The sequence below is a fragment of the Panthera pardus genome, unplaced genomic scaffold, assembly GCF_024362965.1.
Source record: "Panthera pardus isolate Hobbes unplaced genomic scaffold, ASM2436296v1 HiC_scaffold_16, whole genome shotgun sequence".
Taxonomy (NCBI): domain Eukaryota; kingdom Metazoa; phylum Chordata; class Mammalia; order Carnivora; family Felidae; genus Panthera; species Panthera pardus.
This window is the reverse complement of record NW_026526721.1, coordinates 41,428,724-41,443,292: the sequence shown is the minus strand read 5'-3', so window position 1 is coordinate 41,443,292 and position 14,569 is coordinate 41,428,724. Positions and strand designations below refer to the sequence as shown.

Sequence of the window (14,569 nt, the reverse complement as noted above, 5' to 3'; positions counted from 1 at the left end):
ATTAACATACGAGGGAAAAGTGCTGGCTTTCCGACCAGTTAGGTATCGTGTAACTCCAAAATAAACAGTTTATTTTAAAGGCTCTCTCCTGGTTGGTTGACAAAATAGACTACGGCGTTTCACATAAACAGAGGTTGTTTATATTTATTTGGGAGTTCGGAAAGGGACAAGGGTCCTATTTAGATTTTAGCGAAGGACGAGAAATAAGGAAATGGAAGATACGCTTTGCCTTTCAGCTACGCAGAGCTGACTAGAGTACACACTCCCCATCATGTACATTATTTGGCTATAAACCATAGGTTATCCTTCACTTTGCTGAAGGATGCTGAAATGTGACCATGCAAAAATTACTTCATGCAGAGCCATGAATTTCCTTCCCCATTTTAAATTAATTTAATCTGCTCAATTCTTTCCTAAAACTCCTTTTGCATTCTCTGCTTTGTGGGGAAGTTATCCAATTATGTATCAATAAGGCTAAAACTAGAACGGCGAAACCAAAGCACCAAAACAGCTTAGGAACTTACAATGTCCATTCCCAAAATGAAGTCTTTTTTCATCAGCACCATGTTTTGACTTGTTATAGCCACAGAACCTGGAGGGAAGTCAGGGGAAGAGAACACAGAAAGAAAATATATGAAAGCAATTATCTATGCTCAGAATGTGCAAAGCACAAAAAAAAAAAAAAATAAGGCATTTTCCTCAAACAATTAAATGCTTTAGTGAAAGTTTAATGACTTCATATTTTCTAAATCCTTTATAGAAAGCCTCTTTCTCTGGGGACTCTGGAAAGCTGCCTAATGAGGAGATATGCAGAGTTGCTTCCCCACTGTGCAGACCCCTTCAGTTCAGTTTTTATAATGGCCTTAGAAAGTGTTTATAGTATTTTTTTTAACAACTGCTGTTAGAATGAATGAAGGGTAAAGTCTCCATTGTCGGCGATTAGTGCTGTGCTGCCTTACCAGTGTTCTGGGTGAGAAAGTGGCAGGGAAATCTGGGGTGTATTTCAAGAGTGAGAGAACAATTGGAACAAGAGAGTAAAAACCGCAAACTAGGTCAAAAGGGAGAAGTGGTATGAGGTTGAAAAGTGGGGCAGGAATTTCATGGATTAAAAAAAAAAAAGAAAATCAAAACTAAAGATGGAGAAACAAAAGAAAGGGAAGGGAAGAAAGAATAGATACAAGCAGAGACATTCTTTGTTAAAATACTTCATTGACCACAGTCTTCAGATTGTAGCCCAATTCAGGGGAGCGAGCAGAGCAATAATGAGTGGTTGTAAAAGAGACCGCAAACTCACCTCCCTATCAAAACGTAGGTGACCACTGTGAGGAGAATAATGGCCACTGCCGCTGAAATGGCAATCATTACCACTTGGCTGTTTTCACCGGAGATGGAGAAAGCTGGGGGGTGGAGGAGAAAAAGAAGAAAAGGACAGGCATTAACACACCATAACTAACATCGGCATGGAAAAGCTGATAAACTCAGTCATAGTTACTCTGGTTTTACCTAAAACGTGGCTTCCTGCTTCATACAGTATAAACAGAATTCCCCACGTTAGTGTAAAAACAGACAGTGCCTATAAGGGTGCTTGAAATTTCCAATTAATAAGATAAGATACTCTCTTTCAATGGCATCAATCAAACGCTACTTGAGTGCAGACTCTGCGAAACATCCTGGACTGGTTTTCTGTAGGCTTACTGCAAAGAAACTCATTGGATACACCAGAAGTTATCAGAGGAACACAGTGAACAGGTCAGATTTCCCTGAATGAAATTATAAAAGATCCCTAATTTTTTTTTTTAATGTTGATTTATTTCTGAGAGAGAGAAGACAGAGCACGAGCGGGGGAGGGGCAGAGAGAGAGAGGGAGATACAGAATCCGAAGCAGGCTCCAGGCTCTGAGCTGTCAGCACAAAGCCTAGCATAGGGCTCAAAGTGACAAAAGTTGAGATCAGACCTGAGCTAAAGTCCGATGCTTAACCCACTAGGCCACCCAGGTGCCCTAAAAGCTTTCTAAACAAGCTTAATTATTTTGCAATATCTAGAGTTATTAAAATGTTTTTTTTTTTTTGTTTTCTCGTTGTTTTTTTTTTTTTTAACACATACCACCAACAAATTGCTCTCCTACCTTTGTGAATGTCTCATCACTCACTCACCTAAAAATAGTCCGGGAGTCAAACCTGGCCTGCTACCAGTTTTTGTATACCTCAGGAGCTTAGAATGGTTTCACATTTGCTTCATGGTTGTAAAAAGTCAAAAGAAGATTTTTGACACATAGAAATTATGTAAAATTCAAAATTTGGTGTCCATAAGTAAAGTTGTATTGGAGCACAGCCACATTCATTTGTGTATTATCTATGGCTGCTTTTATGCTACAATAGCCAAGTTGAGTAAGAGCACAGAGGCTGTCTACACACACAGCCTAAAATATTTATTATCTAGCCCTTTACAGAAAAAGTCTACTGACCCTTGAGCTAGACCAGTGCTTCTCTAACTTCAATGTTCATTCAAACCACTTGGGAATCTTGGAAAAGAAGTTTCTGATTCAGTCGGTCTAGAGTGGGGACAGAAACTGCTTTTCTTTTCTCTTTTTAAATTTATTTTATTTTATTTTAGAGGGGTGTAGGGGAGAGGGCAGAGAGACAGAGAGAGAGAGAGACAGAGAGAGAGAGACAGAGAGAGAGAGAACCTTAAGCAGGCTCTAGACTCAACATGGAGCTTGGTGCGGGGCTCGACATGGGGTTCAATCCCATGGCGCTGGGATCATGATCTGAGCCAAAATCAAGAGTTGGACACTGAGCCACCCAGGTGCCCTGAGACTGTGCTTTCCTTATGAGCTTCCAGTGATGCTGATGCTGGTTGATTCCAGACCATGTTTCGAGTAGCAAAGACAGAGAACACAAATACAAAATCACCTTGTCTTCTCCCTCACCTCATCATTCACTATCCAATTAATCACCAAACTGTTTTAAGTGTTTTTTAGTTCTTCTGGATTACAATTAGAAAATCCTAATTGGTCTTTATTTGCATGTCTTTCCTATCTTTTATCTGGCCAGTAGAATATTCCTTCTAAACCATCAATTTGATCATGCTGTTGTCATGCATAAAAGTTTTTCAGGGCTCTCCATCACTTTAAAAAAAATTTTTTTTTTTAACGTTTATTTTTTTTTGAGACAGAGAGAGACAGAGCATGAACAGGGGAGGGTCAGAGAGAGGGAGACACAGAATCTGAAACAGGCTCCGGGCTCTGAGCTGTCAGCACAGAGCCCGACATGGGGCTCGAACTCAGGGACCGTGAGATCATGACCTGAGCCGAAGTCGGACGCTTAAGCGACCAAGCCACCCAGGCGCCCTCTCCATCACTTTTAAGGTAAAATGCAAATTCTGTAGCAGAGCAGGTAAAGCCATTGAAGATCCTGTTCCTTGCTTACACCTCCAGCCTCATCTGCTATTAAACTCCATAAGCATCCTAATCCCTAGACTCTAAAATATACGCAGCTTCCGGAACAAGGCCTTTCACATGCTCGTATTTTAACATATATTGCCCTTGTAGTAAATGCTGATTGAACAAATGAATGAGCGGTGTATCTAAAGAGCTTAGAAGAGAGAGTGTGATTATTTGAATACTATCACCTCTCCAGACGCCATTATCAAATGTTCAGCCTGATCAAAAATCTAAGTTTGGAAGGATTTCTTGAAAATAATGCAGTTTTAGGGAGAGCTAAATGATGCAAATAAAGAGACATGGCAGATGGGCTGTAAGAAGTTTTCCAAGCATCTGAAAATAAGAGCTCCAAGTGTGGTAGGATGGCATCCTCATAATATAAACTGCTGCAAGCTCTTTATTCTTTACTACCAGCAAACTGTTTACACCACTGTGGCAGGCACGGGAGTGCCTGCTCGCATCTTCCCACTGCCAAATTTGCAGCGGGCAGACAGCCTCCAGCTGCTGCACCTTCAGGACCCACCGCAGCCTTCATGCACGGGCCACCCTCCCCTCCATGACTAAACACTACAAGGGGACTGGAGCCAGGCCCTCCCTGCTCAGTACAGGACTCCTCTAAGGCAGTCTTCACTCTGGGGCTCCCCACCGCTTGTGGGACCCCCAGGGGAGACCCGCAGAGCTGCGCTGCTGGCTGAATCTCCTCCTCCTCCACTCTTCTCTTTCTCTCCACCTCTTCACAGACGCTGACAGACATCCCAGCAAGAGGTGCAGCCTGACGGCTTCTGTTCTTCCCGCCTCTTTCTTCTCTCTGCATTTTCCCCTATAAAGCTCATAGAAGTCCATCTTAACATCTCTCTCCCAGAACCCCTGGACGGATACATACCTATCCATTGGATACAGATCCGTGATTAGTTTGTAAAGTAACTTAACCTAGTGATTCAATAATGCTCCGTAAACCTATAATAATAACTCTATCTCATGCTTTCTATGTTGTATGTACATCGTAGTAACTTTTAAAGTGCAGCAAGGTCTGCATTCTCTGTGAAGTTTAGCCAGGAGATGAGATAAATGTCAATGAAACTGGGAGAGGAAGCATGATAGAAGGAAGAGGAATTCTCTGTTTCTTTTTCTGTCACAGACAGAATTAAATTAGGACATCTCTGCAATGTCCTCCAGCTCTAAATATCTATGAATCCTGGGGACTACCTAAGGCACATAATCAAAATGGATCATTTTTGTTAGTGAAATTAGCAAACATTTATAATGAGGGATTTTGAATAAATGCATTATAGAGTTGTCTAAAAATGTTACGTGGAACACTTTTAAAAATTGCTGTCTATTACATGTCTTAGAAACTCATTTTGAATATGTTTTCCCACAAGCAAACCGCTTCCCCTGTTTCTGGCCACTTCCCATTTAGAACATCCTGCACATACAGCCGACCTTCTCTCCCTAAAGCAGACTGGTTAGGAGCTCAGTCTCGTGAAACAGAATGCTTGGATTTGCACTTACTTTGCTGTGTGACACAAGATCACTGTTGCAAGGATTAAATGGGTTAATACAAGCAAAACACTTAAAATAGTTCCAAGCACTGAGTAAGTGCTTAATAAATGTTATCTATTTTTATTATTTCATTTCTCCAGTAAAAAACTGGCAAAAAGTGCTGTGGATTCAGTTTCTGCCCAGTGAGGGTTTCCAGACAGTTGACTTGTCTGCTTTCCCAAGCACTTCAGTTTCATTCTGTTTGTACTTCGTGCTTTGGAGATGCCACCTTGACTCTAGGGAAGCCCCTTTACTCCTATGAACTCTACAATTTCAGCATAATATCTTTTTTTTTAAATGTACATCTGCAGCACTAGATTAGTACTCCAAAATTTGGAGATTCTAGGTTCACTGACTCTACTTCCTAGTTATGCAACCCGAGAAAAAACACACATAAACTCTGTCCTAAACCATGTATAAAGGAAATAATAGTACCGGAATAACTTATGGAACAGGATCAAATAAAATGCTTATGAAAGTGCTTAATGGGTCCCTGGATGGCTCGGTGGGTTAATCGTCCAAGCCTTGATTTTGGCTCAGGTAATGATTTCAGGGTTCCTGTCAGTGCAAGCCTGCTTGGGATTCTCTCTCTCTCTCTCTCTCTCTCTCTCTCTCTGCCCCTCCCCTGCTCACTCTTTCTCTCTCTCAAAAAAACAAAAACAAAAAACTCAACAAAAAAGAAAGAAAATGCTTAATATATTATCACATAAATACATAGGTTCTCGAATCAGACCTGTCATTAACCAATTGTGTGATTTTGGAAAGCTTACTTAAACCTCTCTATGCCTCAGTCTCTTTGTGAAATGAAGATGATAATAACTATAAAAAATAAGACATTTTGGGGCCCCTGGGTGACTTAGTTGGTTAAGCATCCGACTTCTGCTCAGGTCATGATCTCCCCGTTCGTGAGTTTGAGCCCCGCGTCGGGCCCTGTGCTGACAGCTCAGAGCCTGGAGCCTGCTTGGGATTCTGTGTCTCTGTCTCTCTCTCTCTTCCCCTCCTCACTAACACTCTGTCTCAAAAGTAAACATTAAAAAAAAAAAAGATAATTACAAAAAATATTATCTAAACTCCAGGTAAAAACCCACTTTGTTCTACTAAGAAATATCTATATGTGTTATGAAAGATAACTTCTAATATAATTTTTAAAAATAAAAACTAGAAAAAAATTAGAATAAAGAGCAAAATGTTAAAGAAATACAAACATCAGTCTTTTATAATATATATATATATATATATTTTAAATATCAATATATAACAAGACTCTTAAGTTCTTAGAACGAATTTTTATGAATACATCATTCTGATTAAAAAAACAGAGAGTTGATTTTGTCTTTTTTTCTCCCTAGGACAAAAGATACCTTTTTTTCTCATCCATATTTAAAGTCTGGAAGAATTCTATGGTGAAAAAGAGTAAACTGAGTTTTTAAAATATCAAACCGTACCACTCAAAGATTTTTATAAATGAGGAACATGATGTTAAAAAGCTCATCTTTTCCTTCTTACTCTTTTTTCATCTGCTGTATCCATCAGTGGAAGTATTGCAAATATAAAACTTATTTGGCAAAACCCCCAAACCCTGTAATTTTCAAATGGAATATTTCTTAAACCTCAGACACGGAAGCCCCATTAGAGGTTCGTGCAGAATGCTGCCACAGCAGTATCTGTAGTAAATCTGGAATCACATTAGTATATTGGGATTTGTTGTTCCCTTTGAAAATTTACATATCACCCAGAGTTAAGTGCTGTTTAAAAACAGAAAATATGTTTATCTAATGGTGATCTGACCCTCCTGCCCCTTGATATACCTAATTTCTACCACAGGATATAATGAACATGTGTTTTTTCGCTTTCTGGGATTTGTGATCTTTCTTGGTAAAGCAAATGTAGGTTTTGTTGTTCTTAACTTAAATAACCATTTAAAAGTTTGAAAAAAAATTCAATTTGTAATCATTTCAGAACAAGAAACTTGTTTGCGGGGCGCCTCACTGGCTCAGCCGGTGGAGCCCACGACTCTTGATCTCGGGGTTGTGATTTCCAGTCCCACTTTGGGTGTAGAGATTACTTACAAATAAAATCTTTAAAAAAAGGCAACTTTTTTGCATTACTTAAATGTTACAAAAAGATTGAGAACTACCAATGTTAAATTGCAATTAAACTCTGTTATGATGTCATCTAAAATTTTAAATTTGTTTTAAACCTGTTCAGGATCCACTTTCATGGTATTTTATAACGTTCTGGTTTCTAATGTTCTCAGAGAGCCATTTCTCTTTGGAGTCCCAGAGGGAAGGCTGCCCGTGGACGAGTCCTGCCTTAGGCAGAAGAGGCTGACTCCTGTGCCCTTGCGGTGTTTAGTCATGGAGGAGAGCGTGGCCCCTGCAGGAGGCCTGCGGTGGGTCCTGGCAGGTGCAGCAGAGGAAGGCTGTCTGCCGCTGCTGACTTGGTGGCAGGGACATCCGAGCAGGCACTCCCAAGACCGCCCCACAGGTGAAAACACGTGTATCCATCACAGGAGAATTAGCAGAGGTTTTGAAGTATATATAGATTAGTATTTTGGGGGATGGCAGCTCGCCTTCGAGTTAGAAGAATTACCGCGTTTCAGCTTGAGCTGATAATTTCTAAGAACACTAGATTCTCAACACCTTGCGGAAGGCACAGCTGGTTATGGTTAAGCGGCGTTTCCAATCAGCTGACAAAAGGTGTGCCATAAAATAGCATAACTGTTTGATACAGTAACTATTATTTAACTTAAACTGTTTTTTATAATTTGTGTTTACCTTTTAATGTTTCTATTAGGTATGGATTGTGGGCATAATAAAAATATTACCATACCAAAACCAATGTGCTTTTAGATCGCAGACAAAATATTTAGAAAGGAAATACACATGCCAGGAGAAATGCCAAATCAGAACAGTCAAAAGAGATTACTGGGTTTCTCTTCGGTACTGTACTGGCCATTGTCAGACCCTCCCTGGATGATTTTTTCTAAAAGGAGTTCATCTTTGATTGTCTTTCTAGGCTATTTTACAACTGTGAATTTAAGTTGCAGGAAACTGAGTGATGTATACAATTTTTCCCATTACAATTAAAATAAAACGTTCACTAGAGATAGAACTGGTTTATGTACAGTAGAAAAGATGACTCCAATCATTACATTTATTGTCCTATAGGATATTAATCAGTCTGGGACAAATTAATAAATTTAAGTATTCCTGATTGTCTGTAATATATACACACACAAATATGTATTTATATATGCATATTTATCTGTTCTTCAAATGTTCCTTTAAACAAGTTTAATCTAAAAAACAAATAAACCAGTTTAATCTTTTTTAGAATATAATAAACAGAAATAAATTTATAATAGTCTCCTCATTAATTAATACACTAAATAAAATCCTTAGCTTGAACTAAGTGTTGAACTTAATTCAAGTTGAACTTGTGTTCCCTCCATCTTAGTACCATGGCCATGATATTTATTAGCTTTTTGAAAATCATATTTTAGCAGAGGGTTTTTCTAATATGAAGCAAATGCATTTGAAGAAAAGAGAAATGCTACTGGGAAAATGTTTGCCAATTTTAGACCAGTCTATGCCAAATTTGGTGTCAGACACACAAGATTATCCAAATTGCTTGTGAATGTGAATGAGGTGATAAATCAGGTTTTAGAAAATCCTTAATCTCCAAGTGATACAAGATTGAATATGTTAAGGATTAAAACAATATTAAAATCCTCATGGATCAGCAAGTTTCTTTTCGTAGTTCACTGAATCATGCAATGAACCTGGAACATCTGGATGAACAGGTACTGGGAGTATGTTACCATATTAAATGGCGTTCCTCAAAGCAATTTATGGCCAACAGAAGACCAGTAGCATTCCAGGCCTTAGAATATGTTTGATTTGTAAAAAAGAAAAAAAAACCCACACAGATGCACACCCACACTACAGACCCAACGCTATATAAACGGCTAAATATTTCAAGCAGTACACTTTCAATGTGTCTAAATGTCAACATATTATCTAAATTTAGATAGGGAGAAAAAGAGTGAATTATCACACAACTTTGCAACAGCCCTCCCCCCTACACCCTATACTGAAATAATACATACAGTCCGGGCTAGTTTCAAATTCAAACTTGCGACTGTTGGTCCCATAGCCAGCTGCAGTTCGGGCTCGGATTTGGAATACGTAAGTAGTGTCAGGCTTGAGGCTACTGATGGTAACATTCGTGCCTCTTGCCCTCAGAATGGTATAACTTGTCTCTTGCTCCTGCTTTGAGGTAAGAAAAATCATGTTACAATCAAATCTTCATAAGGCTATTGGATGGTAAAAAGGTGAGCCACCCAAAACCAGTTCTTTCAGATTTTAACATAGGACATATAAAAGAGGTGACAATTATTTCACTCTCTGAACACAACAGAGGCATTTTGAAGCTAACAATATATACCGAATTTCCTAATTTGGATAAAATGATTTGTGTCTTGCACATAAAGCAGGAAAAGTTAGTTTTCATTCTTACTGGTTAGTGAACATGCAAATGATATGCTTTCTTCACAGCCAACCCTGAATGAAAGCTTCAATCCAATTTCAAAAATAAACTTACAAAGAGGAACATACCCTTTTGAATTAAACCTAATAGGGATGCCCTACTGATTCTCAGAAAGATATCAATTATAAAATATTAAACTTTAAAAAGGCCCAGGTTTTACATATAGCGCTACATTAAATTTCTCAGCATCACTTATATGTGCACTGTATTTAATCTAAGTCACTGTGGTTTAGCAGAGACAGATATCTTCAGATCAAAGCCTAGAGACATTTCCCCAAAGGAGCTTCTCCAGGACACTTACATTGTATGTTAGGAAATTCACAGTGCAAAGTAACAGTAAAGTCTTTGTGTCAAGCCTTGTGTGCAAAACTCGGATTTTCAGAGAATTGTGTTTTTCCCCTAAGGCACATTAACATATACTGAGCACTTTATGGGTAACCTGATTTTGAACAATGGTGGAATGCCCTGCACCTGTGCCGGGGCCCGAAGTGGATATCCTCAACCAAAATAACAGAATTTACCAGAAAAAAAGTTGTACATTACACACATTTTTTAGTTAATGATGCTGGTTATGTATTGAATCACATTTGAGTTGGTATATTAAATAATAAAGAGGATCAAATATATTTATTTTACAGAAAGAATTAATTCATTTTTTAAAAAATTGAGCATATGCCTGGAACTTGAATCTGTTCATCATCATTAGTGAAGTAAACAGTCAAGAAAACTAGACCTTAAAAACAAAAAAAGAAAAAGTAAAAGAAAGCTAGACCTTACAGAACTTAAATCTAGTGAAACATTCAAAACATTTCTAAGCATCATTATATATATGTATATGCATATGTATATGTGTGCATATATACATATATATATGTATACATATATGTGTATATACACGTGTCCATATATGTGTATATGTATTTGAGAATAATTTTTAAATTTATGATTTAAGATAAAAGATATTTAAGATAAAAATAAGTATTTATATAAATGTATATATTAAAGATAATATTGCAAGTAAGTTTGCATCAAATTTTTAAATGTTTAAGGATTAAAAAGTAGATTCAGCCATTTTCTTCCTGCACTGGTTAATATTATTTTAATATAAGGATGTGCATTGTGCTTTGTTGGTAGAATCTGACAATTTCAGAATTTTGTGTATGTTTGTCAAGATATGAACATAGATTAACTGTATTTTTGAATTAGCTCTAAATGTCTAAAGGTTGGGTGTTTTCTGGTTTTGTTATCTAATCTGAACTGAGGCATATCATTAATTTTTTTTTATTTTGTTGCATTGTGTATAAAACATGGATTCTTATATTTGCCCAATCTATCTTGTCACACTTTTAAAAACAGAAGATCTCGATCAGATGAGTATTTCACAGTGTCACAGTGGAGCACCAAAAGCTAGGATATAAGTTATTTATACTATGACTTTAGCACAGTGAAGTTTATTAGGCCTCTTGTTTTCTTTTAATGAGAGAGACATTCCTTTCCCTGCATGTGGCGGTATGGAAAAAAATGGCATCATACTTGTGAAATACATTACCCTCAATAAAGAGAATAACTACACAATGTAGATAAATGTTTATACATTACTTTTTTTTTTTTGCACAACTGTTTATACCACTAATTCTCTAATAATCCATACTCAGGTAGAGCAAGGCTTGTAATACAGGGAAACATACTAACGGAGGAGTCATGGCTGCCTGGAATCAAAACAGATACCTGTTTATTAGCAGTGAGCTTGTGAGAAATTCAAATAATGCCATGGACTCTGTTTTCTTATTTGTGGATGAACCTATTTGCCCACTTTCGTAGGATTATCAGACAGCTCAAAATTAAATAATGTATGCAGAATTGTTCTATGAAGTGCTCTACGAATGCACAATTTGTTTTTAATTCACCTTGAAATACTTTGTAAACTGCACACAAATATGTTTCGTTCACATTGGTAGCTATAAAACCACCCACCTCTGATAAGATTTGAATACATCTTGCTTTCAAACCTCACCATAATTTATAACCAAAGAAAAATAAGTGCCATTTAGAGTGATGAAATACTATATCCTAAATTCTACTTATAAATAATCATGTACCTATTTTTATAATTGTATTACGGAATCACAATTTTATGATGTGGACCAGACTCATCCATCTATGCCCACCTTCTAAATTACCTTGTACGACATCAAGAAAGCTTTTCATTGTCAGTTCAATTATACAATGGTTTTGTTATTAGTTCAAAGTTCAACAGTTCAGTATCTGTACTGAATGAAATTCATGTGAATGTGAAGGTCAGGAAACGATGCCTAGGCAATAAACTAAGGAACACCATCAAGAGATGAAGGAATCACTGTGAAATAGCTGATAGAACAGGGGTCTCTCAATGTAGAAGGAAAAACGTCATTTCCAATGCCATAACTAGATGGCTTCAGTTTGGTACTGACATCTTTGCTGTGGCTTATTGCTATAGAATGGGGGATATTTGGCACAGTGATTTCAAAAACCACTCTACTTATAAATCAAAGGTATCAGAGGACCCAAGTTCCAAACAGAGCTCTACCATTTCTTAGCAATGCCATTGGTTTCTTTGCAAGTGCACAGCTCATAAGAAGGTAACCTCTTTCCCTACACAGCCCAACCCTTTAACGTCATCTCCCCACCTTTTCATAGTATTTGACCTCGTAGTCCAATATGATCCCATTAGGGTGTTCAGGCTCCTGCCAGGATAAAGAGATGCTGTTTCTGGATGTTCGATCCTTCTTAATCGTCATGACAGGTGATGGAGCTGTAAGGAAAATGGGAGGGGATGGGGGAGGACACAAATCAATCCAATTGGGAAGGCCGGTAAGGAAGAGCAGAACGAGAAGGGAACAAGCAAATGCAAGCTATCATTGCTCTAATCTTTGGCAAGAAAGCACTATCTCCATTTCAAAGGCTCTGGAGTATTAATCTGGCCCCATATCAAGCCTCAGCAGCTGGATTATAGCCTTGGTACATACAGGCCTATGGAAAATGAACTGAGATTTTCAGCTGCTGGTGGACTAGTGGCAAGTGAGCAGATGTTTTCAATCTGCTACTATAATGTAAGCAATGAAATATATTTGATATATTAAAAAAAGAACAAAAAATCAGGGCTACCTATTTGTTATAATGTTGCAAAGTTATTAATGCCAGATTCTTCAGCTCATTGATAACATTTTCATATGCAACTCTTTAAGAGGACTGGAATCCATTACACACCAGGAGTCCCTTGGTATCTATAGATAATAATAATATTTACTGTATTGTAAAATACACAGGGTTTAGAACATATTATAGTAGGTCTTGACTTCTAACCAAATCTCTCATGAATAAAAATATCAGGAAACAACAATCTTCTGCTGTTACATTTTTATTTCTTAAAATATATATATTTAATAAAAATACCAAGGAACTGAATACACTTCGTGTCACAAATCTTGGGACATATTTTGAGGTGTCTTATTGGGTGTTGACTCTGTATTTGTTATGTTTTGCTATGCATTATCTAAAGTACAGAATATGAATAAAAATCATCTGTTTGGATCAGATATCATACGGTTACTTCATTTCTAATGGAAGATTAAATATATTTTAAGTGATATCCTCCTTAAGTCCTTCCATTAAAAAAAATGCGTACTATCCCTCAGTGCACTTCTGGTTTCAAATCTCAACCTTGGTACACTGGCCAACTGAAATATCTCACTGTTGGGTTCAGCAGCATTCTGCCCTAATAGAATGCAGCAAAAGAAATTGCAAACATGAAACAATACAAAAATCAAGAATTATCAAGTACATTAACTGTTGAATTGTTTTCACTGCTAAAGAACCTATTTTCTTACAGATTTTTCTCAATCAAGAAGCATTAGAACGCTGTGTATTTGTATTCCCCAAAATAGCCAGCATTGGAAGATTCCTATTTGTGGATTTGATGTTTCTGTGATTGTCCCATGCTGACGTTTGCATCTAACCTCTTAAATTGTTCCTGTCTGTAAATGCCTTTCATTTGTATTCCTTACTTAAAATAGAGCTTTTGCTAAGCTTGCCTCGTGACACTGTATTAGAAAGGGTAAATCTAAATGAAAAATCCGCTTCAATAAATTCCCCATCCTCCTATTTCTATTATTTGTAAGATCTTCTGAACTCTTTTGTAATTAAAGCTTCATTCATTTAATGGCCTGGGAATGATAATTTAATCTTTTGCCAAGGAAAAATGTAGCTGTTGCTTTTCTGATGGGAAAGTAAATATATTTTCTTAACCATATTTTATTCCCATTAGCAATTAACATCCTTTCATGTAACTTAACATCATTTACCTTTCATATTCAATTTTTGTCTATTCAATATTATTGTTTTATTTCTTGGATTGGCCTCACAGCACCCTCACCCCTCCAACCTGTACTGGTTTGCTGCTCTTGAATTGATTCTTAGCAAAGGATAATTTATTTTGGTTATATTTCATTAAAATTTTATAAATGTATTCAATGTTTCTAAATACATCATTCAGTTATAAATAAACAAAAATATGTTAATTTTTGAGAATTATTTTCTTTTACTTTAACCTTTATATTTAAAAAACAAAACAAAACAACAATTCGTTAATTGTTAATAGAAAAGTTGTAGCACTAATGTCCTGGGAAATAAATATTGTTTTGTACAAAATGTAGAAATTCCACTAATTTTCGTGCTGAAATAAATCCATTAATGGAATAACTTTTAATATATACTTACAGAGCATTTCAAAGATTCTTGATGTTGGAACACTTTCTTAGTAAACCCATGGAGACCCTACATTCATTCATTCCATATCACCATGAAACTGGTTTATTTTTCCTAACAATTAAAATACAGTTTTCAGAGAAGTTTTGAAAATTACCATGTATGGCATCTCTCCTTAAAAAAAAACAAAAATAAAACAACAACACAAAACGAAAACAAAACAAAAACAAAAAATGAGAGAGAAAATAATTCATTTCAAAGAACAATTGTGAGGAAGGCTGTATTAACTTT

General features: G+C 36.8%; 1 protein-coding gene across 3 annotated transcripts in view; it reads right to left on the bottom strand.

Moving 5' to 3' along the window:
• Window positions 1-14,569, bottom strand: part of EPHA3 (EPH receptor A3) — a 355,221-nt gene that overhangs the window by 66,440 nt on the left and 274,212 nt on the right. For 2 of the 3 annotated variants that reach the window (XM_019429955.2, XM_053903238.1), the window contains exons 6-9: window positions 12,202-12,326; window positions 9,096-9,258; window positions 1,295-1,397; window positions 525-592 (exon numbers count right to left, since the gene is read on the bottom strand). In XM_019429955.2, the coding sequence (XP_019285500.2) occupies window positions 525-592; window positions 1,295-1,397; window positions 9,096-9,258; window positions 12,202-12,326 (459 nt within the window). The remainder of the gene's footprint in view (window positions 1-524; window positions 593-1,294; window positions 1,398-9,095; window positions 9,259-12,201; window positions 12,327-14,569) is intronic. The other variant, XM_019429956.2, reaches the window with a different exon arrangement.